Below are 16,148 nucleotides of genomic sequence, written 5' to 3' on the forward strand. Positions count from 1 at the left end.
TCTTCCCCTAGTTTACACCTTCTCACCTCCAGAACCAGTAACATCTTTCCTTTTTCTTTTTAAAAAGCTTTCAAAAATAAAATCTCTGAGGTTCTAAAATCCACAGAGGTAGTTATCAGTGGAAAAATGAAAAAGAAAATTGGATGGATACATAGTCTGGAGGAATACATTTTTGCTGAGTTGCAGTTTGCCTCCCTTCCTTACATTAATGGAAAATTCAGAAGCTATCTTTTCAGTTTCTTTTTTCCTCTTTTATGGTGGTTAGTGGGACTCGAGTGGGTTTGGATTTGGTTTTAGGTGCCAGGTTTACCTGACTGGATGTATGGGAGAAGGCTTCATACTGTATCCTTTTTCCTAGAAATATTAACCTTTGAGATTTCCCAAAATCTTTCATGTTGGCACCAAAGTTTGGGGGCAATCTACAATCCTGAAATTTTCCGTAGTCTTTCCTTCTATATGTCTAGCCACTGATAACTGAGCTATGGTTCTTGTTGGGCAGCTGTCTCAGATGAGTATGGAGGAAAACATAAGTGAGTAAGGTTTTCTTCTGACTTTGTGTTGCACACAATTCACAACATTTAATTTGAGAACTTAGCAATGCCTGCCTTCAGAAAAAGGGATCACGTTTTAACAGCTGCTTTTGTGCCCAGTTTGTGAAAAAGAAGTTCCACTAGAGGGCACAGATATCTTGATTTCATGGCATCTAACATTATATGCTGAAATCCAGTGCTTCTTAGCACTGGTGTGAGCTTAAGATCAAGGTTAAGGTTAAATGTATGGGATGTCTTGAATGCATACTTAGCACAGGAGCAAAAGGAGAGAACAGTTTTAACTGAAGGAATAGCCTGGTGGTTACAATAGCAGATTTAAATATTCTTAATCGAGGTGGTGCATAGTATTTGGCATACTGGTAACATATGGATACTTCCACTGTTAGATATTCAGTGCTTTATTTATAGCTATATTTTAATTAGTCCAAGTATACAATTCAGAACTCTACTAATGTAACCTGAAATTTCTTTGGCCCGAAGCACCCTCTGGGTTTTGTTTGGTTTTTTTTTTCCAAAAGACAGTAAGAAGATACACATGATAGAGATCCAGTTTCTGTAAAATAGAAAAGCAATTTTATTTATCAGAGCAATACCTTTTTATTCAGCCTGAGCTGTTCATGCCAAATTTTTATCTTCCCTACAAGCAAAGCATTCAGAAACCTCAGTTAAGTTCTGAAATTATTGAGGAAATATTTTAGTATTATATAGAAGCAAAATCTTATTCCGTGGAAGTGTAATATTCATCACTGTTTTCAATTTCTTAGTCTGTGGAGGTATCTGTAGTGAGAACACACTTGTACTACTTAAGTTATTGCTTGTCATCTGTGATGTCATTAGATTATATACATCTTGTCTGTGACTCTTCATCTTTGACATAAAAGATTTTATTTATATCACCCTTGACCTAATAAAATTTCACCTTTCACCTTATGCACTTGACACCTCAGATAACTTACTATTGATCTTTGACTCATTTTGTGTGAAGCCTGTAAAGTATAATAGGTAGCTGCCTAGCAAGAAAGGCTTCCTAAAATTGTAGTCTGGCTACAGAGTTTCTTTATTATTACTTGAGAAACCACAGAAGGACTTGAAATATGTGTCTTTTGACCATATTAGTATCACAGAAGTTAGAATTTTTCTCCTTAAGGCATTAGAAACTGATTTAAGTGCTTATCTAGTATTTCTTCATGCAGTAGGGATTTTTGTTGGCTGATTTAACTGTAAGCAAAAAGTTGAGAGCTCTGCTGAATGATCATTGACAGGAATTTCTCTGGGCCAGGTGGCTGCTTGTAGTTGGTCTTGCCAGATAAATTGAAACAATTATCTACATTGTAATTGAAACAATTACAATGTAGGTTATAGCATATAGCATCTATAGGTCCTGTAATTTAGAAGATGTTTTCAGAGATAAAAGTAGACGTCATGCTGGAGCAGTTTTCTGTTGTTCTGGGAGTAAGTGTATATTGTGCTTAACTCCAGCATATGCTGTGCCAGAGCTGAGAGCTAGGATTAGATTATCAATAAGATTAATTCATTTGTAGATGCAATATATTTGTTGGAACTCACAACTAAGATGATTTTGTAGTGAATGAAAATACTAAAAACGAAAAAGCAGAAAGTTATTTCCAAGTTTATGTGACATTTTCATTTCATCTTAGCTTTTTGGGTTTTCTTCATTTGGGTATTTATCCAGCTGAAAAGGATGTAGATTTCTCTTAAAGCAAAAATCTATTGATTTTGACACAGTTGTTATTACATGAAAATAAATCAAGTTCTATTCACATTTTTTACTTCCTTTTTCACTTTTCTTTTTTCCCATCTCTTATAAATACAATCATTAATGTAGATAGCACAACTCTTTCAGCAGCGTCAAGCTGAAAGTTGACTTCCCTGATTATCTTTCTGAATCTTGCAGTGCCATCATTGTCCCACATTTATGTTTCACCATTATTGTCAGTGCAGTAACAATGTTCTGTCTATTTCTTTCTCTGCTTAAATGCAGGTCTTCTTCCATCAAACTTCCAGCTTTACCTTCTGTTTATGTGGCTATTTTCTATACTGTTGCTGTCCCATCCCCTCTCTCAATAGTCACACGACTCTTAGTTCAGAAAAGATGTACCCAGTGTGTACAATTTGATTTCTGTGACTCCACTGGAAATCAATTAGTGTGTTTGAAGTTAGGACTAATTTTTTTGCTCCATCAAAGACTCTGTGACATAAGGGGGTTTTAACACAAAGGCTCTCACTGAAAAGGTGCCTGCTGCAAGTCACAGGATGACGTGGTGGTTTCAGTAGAGTGAGAAGTCTGTGTGAGCACCTCATAGACATTCACCTCCACCTGTAGCTCCTAGGTTATTAATTCATTTTTATGCCCCTCTGCTTTCCCTCTTTAGTTTGTCTTTCTTGTCTTTGTTTCCTTTTGAGAAATATATTTAACATCAGTAATCCTTATAGCTTGCTTCCTTTGAACCACTGTCCTATCTCTTGTCTGTATCTCCTCTTAGTTAAATACCATGGTCTAAAGACACTTTTAGAGTATAAATCATGTAATGTCTATGAATGTTTCTAATAAAAGTACTTCTAAAAAACATATGAAATAGATAACTCAGCAGAGGTTTAGTTAATTTATGTAAGGTGTACGTTAGAATTTTATGTGTCCCAAAGCATGATGAACCTTTCTTGGCATATGTGAAAAATGTGCCTTTTTTATCAGGAAAGAAAACTGACCCTATTGTCACAATATAAATGGAACAAAGAACTTCTTAGAGGTATATTTAGATCAAATGAAAATATAATCCCATGATGGAGCAAAGAGGTTGTTGTTGCCTGCAGACTGACAGCATTAAAACAGGAGGATTTACAGAAAGACATGGTTGGTTGAGCCCACCCACATTCATTTAAAAAAAACCCATCTCAGATAGTCAGTGACTAAATCTTACTCTGCGGGGTGGGTTGTCAGGTTGGCTGGGGATGCAGTGCAAGGCTTTTTCTGTCTCTCCTGTGCAGGGTCTGATTTACAGCCTGCCCTGGCAGGGTCCCCTGGTCCAGCCACGGTTACGCTGCCAGGATGTGGGGAGAGGCTGCCTGAGGAAGCAGAGCTGTGCTGGTACCAGTCCTGCTCCTGTTCCTGCCAGGCAAGGTTTATAGTTAGTACAACACACCAGCAAAGGCAGTGTTCATAGGAGTTTAAATTTCTTCAAGCTTTTTAGAGACAAGAGGTTGTTTTTCTTCAAGAAATGGAGCTGTTTTCTCAAAGCTGTGTGCTGCTTCTGTTATTCCTGAAGGAAAGGGATGTGGGAATGTCTTCATGCCTGACCTTCCCTCCTTTTCTGTGCTTACAAGGAGCTTTCTTGTCTGGAGATATCTTGTAGTGATGCCTGGACCTTACTAATTTTTTTTTTTTTCATTCACTGTGTTTTCCTTAAAATTATATAACGTTGTTTTATTGCTTCAGGTTTAGCAGTATTGGGAAAAATGCTTTGTTTTTATTCCTGAATCAGAGTGTTCCCAAGTTAAGTTATTTAAATGAAGAATACTATCCTATAACTCCTTTGTAGCCTATCTAAACATATGATTGAGCAAAGTGGAAGACAGTAACAGTCATGTTGAATGTTTTTGTCATTTCATCTGATAGAGGAATTTGGATTTTTTATACCTGTGGGTATGTGATCTAAACATTGTTATGCAAATTAATAGATCTCTTTTTTTCTTCTTGAACATTGATTTGTATTTCTTGAATTGTGTTGTCAAGTGTGTTTTTAGCTGTCTTTGTTCCCCTCTAAGTAATGGAAGTAATCAGCATTCAGTTTTAAGCTCTTCCCTTGTGTTTGATGATTTGGTTAATGGTTGGACTTGATGATCTTGAAGATCTTTTCCAACCAAGATAACACTGTAATTATACAAAGCTCTGAACTTAAACTTTCTTGTGGGCCTGATTGTTTTTCAACTGTGAACTCTGTGTGCCTAAAGTTTGCAGCATTGGTCTTATTTGCACTCCAGTCTCTTTGGAACATTTGAATGATCAGTTATGACCATTATGGTACAAGGAAGAGATGATCTTGACTCAGCTTTGGGAGTATGTAATACATCAGTAATTTCTGGGTAATAGGGTGATACATATGATTTGGTTATATGTTGAACAAGGTTCCCATTTCTTTCATCCACAGAGTTACAGAATATAGAGCTCATTGTAAATTTTTTTTTTTCTTTTTTTTTCCTCTTGGCATCTGATTATAGTTTTCCAACAGCAGGTCATTTTTCTTCTCTATTGCTTGGTAGAAGCAATCTGTAAATCACCCACAAACAAGAACTCCCCATCCCAGTAAAGCCCTAGGTTCCAGTTGCCTTTGCTTCACTCAATTTTTAATTTTTTTTTTTCTTTGAGGAAGGTTTTTTTTTTAGAGGGATTTTTTTGTTGCCATATGAGTGGAAGTAGACCAAGTGTCTGTGGCCCGTTTTTCTTTGTGGATGTTTCCAATCTGTTGGATACCTGTGGTCCTTTCAGTGCTGGAACTCTGGCCTTGTGATTTTGCTGTAAATACATTTGTCCTACAAGAAGCTGTCATGCATAATCACATAATTCCAAAGTTTAGTCCATGATGCAGCTTGCAGAAAGTCTCTCAGTACTCTCTACATCAATTCTAGTTTTTTGTACTTTGCAGAGCAGTAGCTAAGAAGCTACCTTTAATATATTAAAAAGTGTTGTTTTTCTTGGCAAAAATGTACATGATTAATTGTTTATTGGCCTTGTCTTTAATTGTGATAGATCATGGCCAGCAGCTGCACCCTTCCTCCTTTTGGCTTGGACATTTTGAATATTCACAGCCATAAGAAAAACCGCTCCTGGCAGGGCCAATTGCACTCTCATTTCCCTCTTCCTTGCCCTTGCAGCCAGGTGATAATTTCAGAGCCTTCCAACCTTCTTCCCTAATCTGCAGAGCAATGCTGCCCATGTCCAGTATGCAGAATTCTCATTCTCCTGATAGAAACAGCTTTACTTGGTCTTCCCAAGTGACAAATGGCAGAGGGAGTGATATTAAAAATACCAAGAAATATCTGAACCTACTATTCAGAATATTATTTGCTATTTATCTTAGTGGCAGGCTGTCATACCATTGAATTTCTGGACAAGGAAGTGCAGTTAGTATTAGCAGCAAAAATAGTATTTAGTTTGGACATGTTAAAAAGCTGTATTGGTCCCTCATTTAAAGTATTTAACCTTAATTAAATTCAACAAGTGAAAGAAAAAATACTTTTACAATGAGAGCTCAGTCTTCAATTTTGGATGAAAATTTTCTAATGCTCTAGTGTACAAAGTACATTCTAGCATAAAAATGTAATTAGTTAAAATGTTGATTTTGAGAAAGTAATATTTTAATATCCTTTGCTTTATTTTCATAATCGGTTCCTTGGCATTGTAAGCACTTACTAATGATAACAGATAAATATCTTCATTATCACTTGTCATATTATTACAGTATTTGATCACAAGTATCTGATCTCTTTATGATTAAGCATTAATTAACATTTGCATTTCAAGCTGTCATGGCTTGTAATGGTGAAAATGCATTTTGCATTTAATGTAAGTCATAGTCTGCTTCAGCATCTGTTTTCCACGTTAAATATTGTCTTAGGCTATGAGGAATAAAATGAAATAGTGAGGAGTTTTGTTGAAACATATAATAAAATAATGAACAAATATTGCTGTGGTAACATGATTTAGAATTGAACCTTAAAAACCTCTTAAAAATTTGGCAAATATGTCCCTTAAGTGATCATATACAAGTAAGAGACCATTATTCCTGACACTGGCAATAAATATTGCAAACATTTTAAAATTATTTTCTGCAGTTACAGGATATTATTTATTTTGAAACAGGTAAAGATACGACTCCAAAGGGTATTGGTAGGTTTCAGAATAGTTACCTATTGATTTACTGGAATATATTCTCTTACATTTACACAAAATGCTCAGTTTTCTGTTAATTGCTTTTATTACAATGGTAAATGAATGACAGCAATTATTATGTGATCTTAGCTACGGCAAGTTTTTCTTTGTAATGTTCCTTGTGTTTATTTTTTAGTGCTGATATGAGAGGGCTAGTAAAAAACAAGTGTTTAGAAGTTCTGCATATCAAATTTAGATAAATAACTATAGTCTTGGTCAGCAGAACTGGGCTAGAAAATTTAAGAATGCCTTTTCTTGCCAAAGTGGGGGAGTTCAAGGTTGGAAAAAATACAAAAATAATAAGAATAACCAGTCTTAGGTTTTTCTGGCACTTCTGCTTCAGTTCTGGCCAGAATCCAGAGATATAGAAGGGAAAGAAAATGAAAAATAAAGGAGAAAAAGCCCACAACTTTTGCCTCTTTAGATTCCAAGAAGGTCATTTTGGCTCGTTTTTTGAGGTGCAAGTCCAGTAGCCAGAAGGGTTTTCCATTTGTGTGAGTTACTTTATTCATCCTGGAACCATAGCTAATGAAGCCCAGGCCTTCACATGCCTCTTGCTAGACAGGAGGATTTCTCTCCAGGGCTGCTCTGTGGCAGCACAGGACCCTCCAGAGCTTATGGACAGCGGAAGAAAATATTTGATATACTGTGTGATGATCCTGGCTGCTCCTGCCAGCGACTGCCTGGCTTCAGACTCAGGGATTTTCAGAATCTTCCTTCCCTGGCTGTTGCCACTGCCTGTTAGGACCAGTTTTGTGCTGCATGAGAGCCAGCAAGGCAGAGCAAGAGAGGAGAGAGCAGAGGGTCTGGAGTGATGAGTGCCCCAGGGCATGATGTGATGACCGCCAGGCTCTGATTTTCTCCTCAGCTTGAGCAAATTCAGATGCTCTACTCCAATACTGTCCTACCAATGCAGTCTTGCCCCAGGCAAGTATTTGTGTTATGCTCACTCCTAAGTTTAGGATGAGGAAACTTTGTTAGGAAGAATTCTGTTGGGCACACTTTACATCACAATTTAATAATATTACTTTAAATATTTGCTGAGTAGTGAGATGAATAGTAGCTTATATGTAATACAGACAGCCAAAAGTGTCATTCAGAGGTGGGGTAGGAAAATAGTTTTGCAGTTTTGCTCTGGTTTGAGAAATACTTCAATTTCCAACATTCTGTCAAGGTCGGATACATGGATGTTGGTGCTGTAATTAGGACATTAAAAGGGAAGAGCTACTTACTCAAGAGTGTTGGTCTTGTGTATGGGTACTGTATGAAGAGGGTCTCAATTGGGAAATTTATTCTCCAGCTGTTATATTTTATGTAGTTTACTGAGGTTCCAAATCCAGTTTGTGGTACAGTTTTCCTCATCCAAACCAATATGGACCCTATTCAGCTGTATAAGGTTTCAGGATTTTGTAGTATTTGCTATGTTTTTTGTGGAAGAGTTTTGGAATATATGTTTGTTCTGGAGTCTGAAAAATTTACTTCATTTCAGAGAACTTTGGTAGTAATGCTGTAATCCTTGTAATATGAATGTGGTCTATTAGAAAAAAGGGTGTAATTCAGGGTCTAGAGAAAAACTTGGTTATAGGAAGTGCTTAGTCAACTAAAATTATCAACTTCAAGATATAGAATAAACTGAGTTTTTATTTATCAGGCACATGAATGTTACTAGGTAATAACCAGCAAGAATGTGGCCTAGTGGGTGACCTTTTTAGTTTCAACTATAATAGCTTGGGAAGCTCAGTTTCTCATATAGTTTTTAGATGTGACCCATATGTTGCATGTGGAAAGCTTCAGGATTCTCAGTGACAAAAAGAACAGTTGAGGATGGGGATAGAAGACAGGAAAAGCAAAGACTTTCTTGATGAATAATCTAATTTTTATCTTGTCTGCTTTGTTGTGGATCTTTACAGGTGCATTTTTAAATCTTAGTCCGTATCACTTTCTTTGTAAGTGAAATACTGAAACTTTGGCAGGAAATTGATTTCATTTGTTCTGAAAATGTCTCCTGCATTATATGAGAATTATTATGTGATTATATGGTTGATTCTTAAAGACCTTAAATGACAAGATGTGTCTATAGAGAATGCCATTAATTGACAAATTGTATATATTTACAGGGTTACTTTTCAGCTTTTTCAGCAGGAGACAATCTCCCTCTGAGAAACAGAGGGAGATCCTACCCTGTAGAGAAGACCACAAGTCCTCAGGTGTCACTGATAATGAACTGGGAGCTTAAGCCCAGGTGTGCCCACTAATTAGGGCCTGCCCCAGCTGGAAATGGGCGGGGCTAAAGGGCAAGGTAAAAGGCATGCTCCCAGAAGCAGAGTCAGAAGCAGATGAAGATGCCTGAGGAGAGGAACAGCAGGAGAGAGCTCCCGGAGAAGAACCGAGTCCCCGAAAGAAAGAAGGCTCGCCGCAACACTACCCTGTGGTTGTTAAAAAAGCCCTTCACTTTTGGTGATTGCATGTAAATAACACTAGAAATAGCAAGAGTATTTCTACTCTTAATGCAGGACTGAGCCACTTAGAGAGTATATATAGGAATGTATGCAAACAACCATGAAGAAATATCTCAGCATCCACTTCTTGTTTCCATATTTTGCAGCTGCTCCTCACAGCATGGTACAGAGTAACTGCTCTTTGTGGCACAGATTCTGCCATCTTTGTGCAAGCTGGTACCTTATTATGTGACACAGTTGATCTCAGCCATTCAGCTTAAAGGATGAGTTATAAAGAACAAAAAATTAGGATAGAAATCTGATAGGTAACAACCATTGCTGTTGGTGCTGTTGTAATCCTGAGATTCAAAGTCTTGCATTAGCGGCTTTGCCAGTGTTGTCCCATGCAAGTCTTGAAAGCAAAGCTTTGGGGAAATTGCACTTCTAAAATTGAGATCACTACTGTAGAAACAACAGTCTCTTGCTCACTTGCCCTTGTTCTGGTCAGGGACTTCCCAGATGTCTGCTGGAAATATGATACAGCAGAGGAAACAGTCCTGGAGGTTCCTGAGGCGCACGGAAGAAAAGTTTCTGACAGAGATGGTGAGGGAAGGTGCCCTGCTGTACCTGCTGTTTGTCAACAGAGATGGGCTTCTGAAGGAGGTGACAGGAGAGGGCATGCTGGGCATGGTGATCACAAAATGATAGAATTCTCTATTCCTGGAGAAGTGAGGGGCAGCAGAACTGCCAGCTTGGACGTCCAGTGGGCAGACGTCAGTCAGCCTGTTTTGGGAGACTCGTTGCCAGTCCCATGGGAGGCAGTCCTGAAGGGCAAAGGAGTCCAGGAGGGCTGGACATTCTTCAGGATGGAAATCCTAAAGGAATGGGCAGTTCCTCTGTGCTGAGAGCAGAGCACATGGGAAGACAACTGACCTGGCTGAACAGAGAGATCTGGTTGGAACTCAGGGCACAAAGGAGAACTTATGGCCTTTGGAAAAAGGCAAAGACCAGCCAGAAGAATCACAGACATGTTGTGAGGCCATGCCAGGAGAAAATCAGAAGGACGAAAGCCCAACTTGAAATCAATCTGGCTTCAGCAGTCAAAAATAACAAGAAATGCTTCTACAAATGTATTAGCAACAAGAGGAGGACTAAGGGCAATCTCTGTCCTTTACTGGACAAAGGGGGAAACCTATTGATTAAGGCTGAGGTACATAATGCCTTCTTTGCCTCAGTCTTTAGTAGTAGGACAGTTATTCTTGGGGTACTCAGTCTGTTGAGCTGGATGAGGATAAGGAGCAGTTTGAAGCCCCCATAATCCAGGGGGAGACTGTTAGTGACCCCCTGCACCACTTAGACATACACAGGCTGTGGTGTTGGCACCCAAGGGTGCTGAGAGTGCTGGTGGAAGTGCTTACCAAGAGACACAGGATTTGTAGATGCTGTGCTTAGGGATATGTCTTATCACCAGACCCAGTAGAGTTGGGTTAATGGCTGGGTTTGATGATCCTAAATCTCTTCCAACCAGAACAGTTCTGTGATTCTGTGGACATTTTTTGTAGGTCTGCATAAAGATCTCAATAGCCAAAGCTTTTGTTAGAGAAGAGCCTTTACTTAGTAATACATTGCACTTACAATGGCCTGGAGTCTCCAAAGGTCTGGTGGTTTACAAATATTGGAGGGTTTGGCATGATTATCAGTCAGAACATGCACAACATGCCACTGATACCCCTTCTCACTGTAATAAAAACAGCTCCCTTACCTCTCTGTGTGGAGAAGGTAAATTTGTCTTAATTCTTACTGCATTTATTTAGATACAAATAACAATTTAAAAAAAAAAAAGAGAAAGCTTTCAGAAGACTTGGATAGGTTATTTTGCATTGCCTTTATTAGAAGTTAAAAAATGAAAGTCGTAATTTCATTATTGCTTAAATAAAAGCATTCAGGAGATCAAACAAGTTTCCTTTCTAAACACTGCACTGACTTCTCTCATTTTTAGACACTTTACAGCAATTTACAGCAATGACTTTTTTTGTATGTTAACCTCTACAACCAGTGGTTGTACAAGGAAAATTATTCATGAATTTATTTGAAGGATTCAAAATACTGTACTTCAGTGTGACTCGGTGGCTTAAAAAAAATTTGATTTTTTCAGATAAGTAGTAGGAGTTTAATAAAACATGGGAACAAATATTTTTACACTGCTCTGAAGCATAATATAGCAGTATCTATCTTCAGGTGTCAGTTGTCATTCAATACCAAGCTGTGTTATACTTGTTTGACACCTGAGTGGTGTAGATCTGCCTCCTGTGATAATCCTGTGCTTTGATCTGTACCTCCAAAAAGTAAGTGCTTTTGTGACACAAGGTGTTATTACTCTGGCCTTGCTTGCATGAGCTGTTTGTATGAAGTCTGATATTCATCCACACTGCCTCACTTGAAAGCTGAGAACTCTGAGAAACATCATTCACAGAGGTGCTTGGGTTCATGTGAACAAAATGGTTTGTAACCATCCTGGGTGCTATGGACAGGAAGACCTCTCAGGGCCCTCACTGGCTGGGAAGTGAATGGGCTTGTTGAACCCTGGAGCTCTCTTCCAGTCATCTGCTAAGCCACAGGTAAGATTAGAAAAAGAGATGAGTGTCTGCATAGGGCATGCAAGGCTTTGTCTCACTCATCAGGAGTCTGATACCATGTTTGCAATTGCCATGGTGCAGCAGGAGGAGAGGAGGCTGACAGCACCTGGCTGGGGATGTTCTGCCCCTCTGCTAAGGTGGTGTCCATTTCAAAGCACTGGGTTCACTCCTTATTGCTCTGCTGTCATCTTGAAGGATGCAGGAAATCGTTTGAAGATCTGATGAACCAAAAGTTTCACTCTTGAGTAAAGATGGGAGTGCTGTAGTAACAGTCCTTGTTGGTTTTGTATATTCTCAGTATATTACCTCGGGACATGAGGTAAACTAATGGTAAATTATAACACTAAGCAGTATTAGTCCAATTTTTAAAGCAGGGATGTACATATTATCCCACCTAAAATATTAATTTATTTTTGTTATTTTAATAACTGGGCACAAAAGTTCACCAGTTGATTACCCTGAAGCTTGGTAGTACAGTGTCAAAGTCTGTTCTTTCCTTAGCATTGAAAAACTTCAAGCTGTCAGTTTCCTGTGAAGTTTGAGTATTATAACCAGGTTTTTGGTTTTTACAAGGAAGTTCAAGGGAAAAGCTAATTTTAAGTAGGTGTTCAGGGGTGCATCTCTCTGAGAAGATGTAAATGAATTGTGATTTCATAACCAGCTCTGGGATGGGTTTTGTTCTGTGTTACCACAGATTAGCTGAGAACTGACTCATCAAAAATGGGGTTATTTTGATACTCTTGTACTACTGAATCATGCTTGAAGGGGCTTTTTGTGGTACCTTAAGAAAGCTTTCCTTTAGGCACTTCTTGCTAAAACTAAATGGATAATGCTGGGGAATAGGGATGCTTATAAAAGCTGTTAGAATTACTGCTGTTTGAACAACTGGGATAATACTTCGGGGGAAAAAATGTTCAGGTGTGCTGGGAGTCATACAGGGTAGGTAGTGTAGCCAAGTTAAAGTCAGTGTTACTTTTATAATTTGCTTAGGTTATTATGTTTGATTTCTTATGTCTAATGTTAATCCAGAATCATTAAGCATTTGTATGATTTAAGATAGAAATTTCAATTGCTATTTTCGCCAAATATATATTGCTAAGTTATATCATGCTGCAGTAATTGCAAAAACTAAATGTTCTTTTTCCCAGAAATTACATAAGAGATTTATTTTGTTTTCAACAAGCATAACATTTTTCTGAATCAGTGAAAGAGAATATAGGTTGTTGTCTGGAAAATATTATCCATAAATTTTTTGACACTTCTCCTTTTGCTTTGAATGTGAAGGATACATACCAAAACAGAATGAATAACCACATCTGATTGTGGCACTAATGATTTTCAAGGATACATTATCCTAATAAGCAATGCTGGCCTGTATTTTATGTGTTCAGTAGTCTGTAACAAAGCAAATGCAAAACCAGCTGTAGTATATTAAAAAATGCAGTAAATACATAATAGTAACTGGTGTTAAAACTAGTTCTTTATTGTTATTTGTGAAAATAGACCTGATACATTTGGCTTTTGTAGCCTAATACTGGGCTACAGATTGATATATCTAAGAATAGTAAGCTGGGGCTTGAATAAAAGCCCAGCAATTTCCTTGCTATAATTGCTACCCCATTCTTGCCAGCCCTGGTGTGTTTTCACATTTTACACACCCTCACTCTAAGAGAGTTTGTCTCTTATGTCTTTATGTCTGTACAGTGGCCAAGAAAATGAGATTTTGACAAGTACCTCTGGATACAATCCTTATGTAAGGAATCATGTCCACGAACCTGAAAGAAGGGCTTGATTTTATAAATGCACTAAAAACTTTCCTAAAAACTGTAATTTCAATATTGGAAGTACCAGATAAGAGACATAAAGACCCATCTACCGATACCCAGTACTACACTCAGCCTTCATGCAGTATGAAGTTGACTTGTTGCAAAGGAGGAGGTGTTTCTAGCAGAGATTTCAACAGTGGGAATGCATCTGGTAGCCTTTATTGGAGAAAGACACATCAGAACATCAGGGTACAGGTATTTTTTGGCCATAGCAGAGTGATTGGGAACACTGGAGTGGCTTAAAGGGCTCACTTTTAAAATTGTGTTGGTTAATTTTGTGTAACTTTCTTGTGCTGACAGGGATCTGAAGAGCACTGGTAGTGCCAATGCAAATGCACAAGTAAAGTGAAAAGTAGAGTTAGAAGGAGCACTTGAGTAGAAATCTTTCTTCATCATTGAAATCTAACTGCATAGAGTACTTAGAGTAAATTTCTAACTTGAGAGAACTGACAAAAAAATAAGGTAGTCAACAGTTTAGCAGCTGTGGGGTTTTTTTGGGTTTTGTTTGTATCTTTTCTTTGGGAAGGGGAGGGTTGTTTGGATGTGTAGTTTTAGGATAGGCCACTCATTCATGGATAGGTCAGTCAGAACTGACAACAATGTTAGGGGAATAGCTTAATTTGTTATTAAACTTTAAATTATTATTTATTTTAGATTTAGACCTCAAATTGTATTGAAATTTTCTGTACTTTAACTGAAACTAAGTCTGAGGAAACAGGGAAATTTTTGTATCATAGTTTTAATATCTTGAAACAAAGTGTTTATTTACAATCACATGGTGTAATCACATTCCCTTTTCACAATGGAAGCATTTCTTCTGTGGGCAACTGAGATTTTAGCAATATTTTGCTAACATGAGAATTTGTTAATGGGAATGGAAAAGCAGCTTTCCCATAACTAAATGATCACACGGTAAATAGTGAATAGTTTTTATGTATTTTAACAAAAGTTAAGACAAGTTTAGGTTTTCATAAAGAGTTAAAATCATAAACCTGAATAAGTTTGCTTAATATAATGAGTTCTCTTGGTAGGACAGGGCATTTGTTTCACATAGCTGTAAAAGGCAGCTTGGAGAAGAGGGAGGATGTCAACTTGAAATTTATACCTGCTAGGTAACAGTTCAGTGAAAATGAAGGACAATATTTACTCTCCTTTACTTCTTTCTCATTCTCCATTTTCTTTTTGTAATATCCCTGATGTGGTTGCTCCAGTATGAAACAATATTTTTTCCAATATCTATTCTATCTTCCAGTCTCTTAACCTTTTGTTAAATATTTACCACTGCTGCTTCCCGGGAAGATAATATATTAGCTTTGTTGCATACTGTAAGATTAAATATAATTTCTATTTTTTCTGTAGGAGCACCTGTCATTAAAAAAGTACATTGTGGATATTGTGATTGAGAGTTCTGTTCCTGTGGAACCATTAAAAGATGGAGAGGAGAAGCAAAAAACTAAAAAGAAAGCCAAAAAACTAAAGGCACGGATGAACTCCAGGTAGTACAAATTTCTTTTTCTTGTTTTATTTTTTTCCCTTAAGTTTTGTTCTAAATTTTACCTTTTGTCCTTTAGCATGAGTGCAGTAGAAGGCTAGAAAAAAATGTAAAATTATTTGCTTTGGGAGTGTCATGAAAATAACACTGATGAGTCTAATTTATGGCCACTTTCTCTGATTGAGAAAGAAAACCGAATATCGATCCAGAGCCCTGGGTTTCACCTGTTAAGAGCTTTTCTCATAATTGGATGCCAGTGCCCTGCCAAAACTGTAGCCTTTTCTAGCATACAATAGTGTGTTTAAATTTGTGTATACCATGCCTATTTTTCTTTCTAGCTATTGATTTTTAAATGAGGTATCAAAGAAAATCAATAGTAATCAACAAATAGAAGTCAGCCCGCTGTAGTGTCAAATCCCATGACAAAATTTAATCATTTTTGTTGCCTGTCACAACAAAAAGAAAGTTAAAAATATCTTAAAATGGAAAGTGAGTTGTCAGGTCTGCAATTTGTTACTGGTCTAAAAACTGACATCTGCAAATCAGTATGATACGCAGGACATCATTACATGATGAAGTGGCAGTGTCAGTCCTTACTGCTGCACAGTCTGCAGCCGAGGCTAATACCTAATATTATAACATTTTTTTGCATTTATCTGTAACAATGCATCTCAAAAGGTAAGAATCATTGCTATGTATTTTTGTGCCTTGTTTTTAAGCAATAAGATTGGAGAAAAAGACATGAATGGACTTTAAGAGCTACAGTAAAAATCGGATGTTTTATTAACTCATAGTAGTGCTAATAATGGCACATTAATCTTTAAAACTGCAATACCAATATGTTACTGTTTCTGATTGGCTTCCTCTTCAGCTGAGAAAATCTGAATACCATGTAAGAAGACACTTGGAGCTGTGTAACATATTCTACATTTCTTATTGCTCAGATGCGGTTACTCCTATTACCTGTTGATTTTATGCAGTCACTGAGTCCAATTCTTTCTCAAGAGCTCCTTCTGTTGAAGTTAGTCAGAGATTTGTCAGACCTAGGAATACAAGCTGAAACAATAATTTACTATTGAATCTGGTGGTTGAAAAACTGTTTCAACATTTTGAATTCTTAAGTGTCAGTTGGTTGAGTTGGCATATTTATCATCAAAAATTATAATTAAATGCTAAGAAAGGAGCATGGTTTTACAAAGGTGATTACTATTGAAAAGTACAGGGAAACTCAGAATCTAAGAGGAGTTTATTGGCAAGA

At 37.4% G+C, this 16,148-nt stretch overlaps 1 protein-coding gene across 2 annotated transcripts in view; it reads left to right on the plus strand.

The window, feature by feature from the left end:
• Positions 1-16,148, plus strand: part of SCAPER (S-phase cyclin A associated protein in the ER) — a 157,932-nt gene that overhangs the window by 59,349 nt on the left and 82,435 nt on the right. For both annotated transcript variants that reach the window (XM_071754631.1, XM_071754632.1), the window contains exon 21: positions 14,758-14,894. In XM_071754631.1, coding sequence (XP_071610732.1) covers positions 14,758-14,894 — 137 coding nt within the window. The remainder of the gene's footprint in view (positions 1-14,757; positions 14,895-16,148) is intronic.

Source organism: Heliangelus exortis, chromosome 11 (assembly GCF_036169615.1).
Source record: "Heliangelus exortis chromosome 11, bHelExo1.hap1, whole genome shotgun sequence".
Lineage (NCBI taxonomy): Eukaryota > Metazoa > Chordata > Aves > Apodiformes > Trochilidae > Heliangelus > Heliangelus exortis.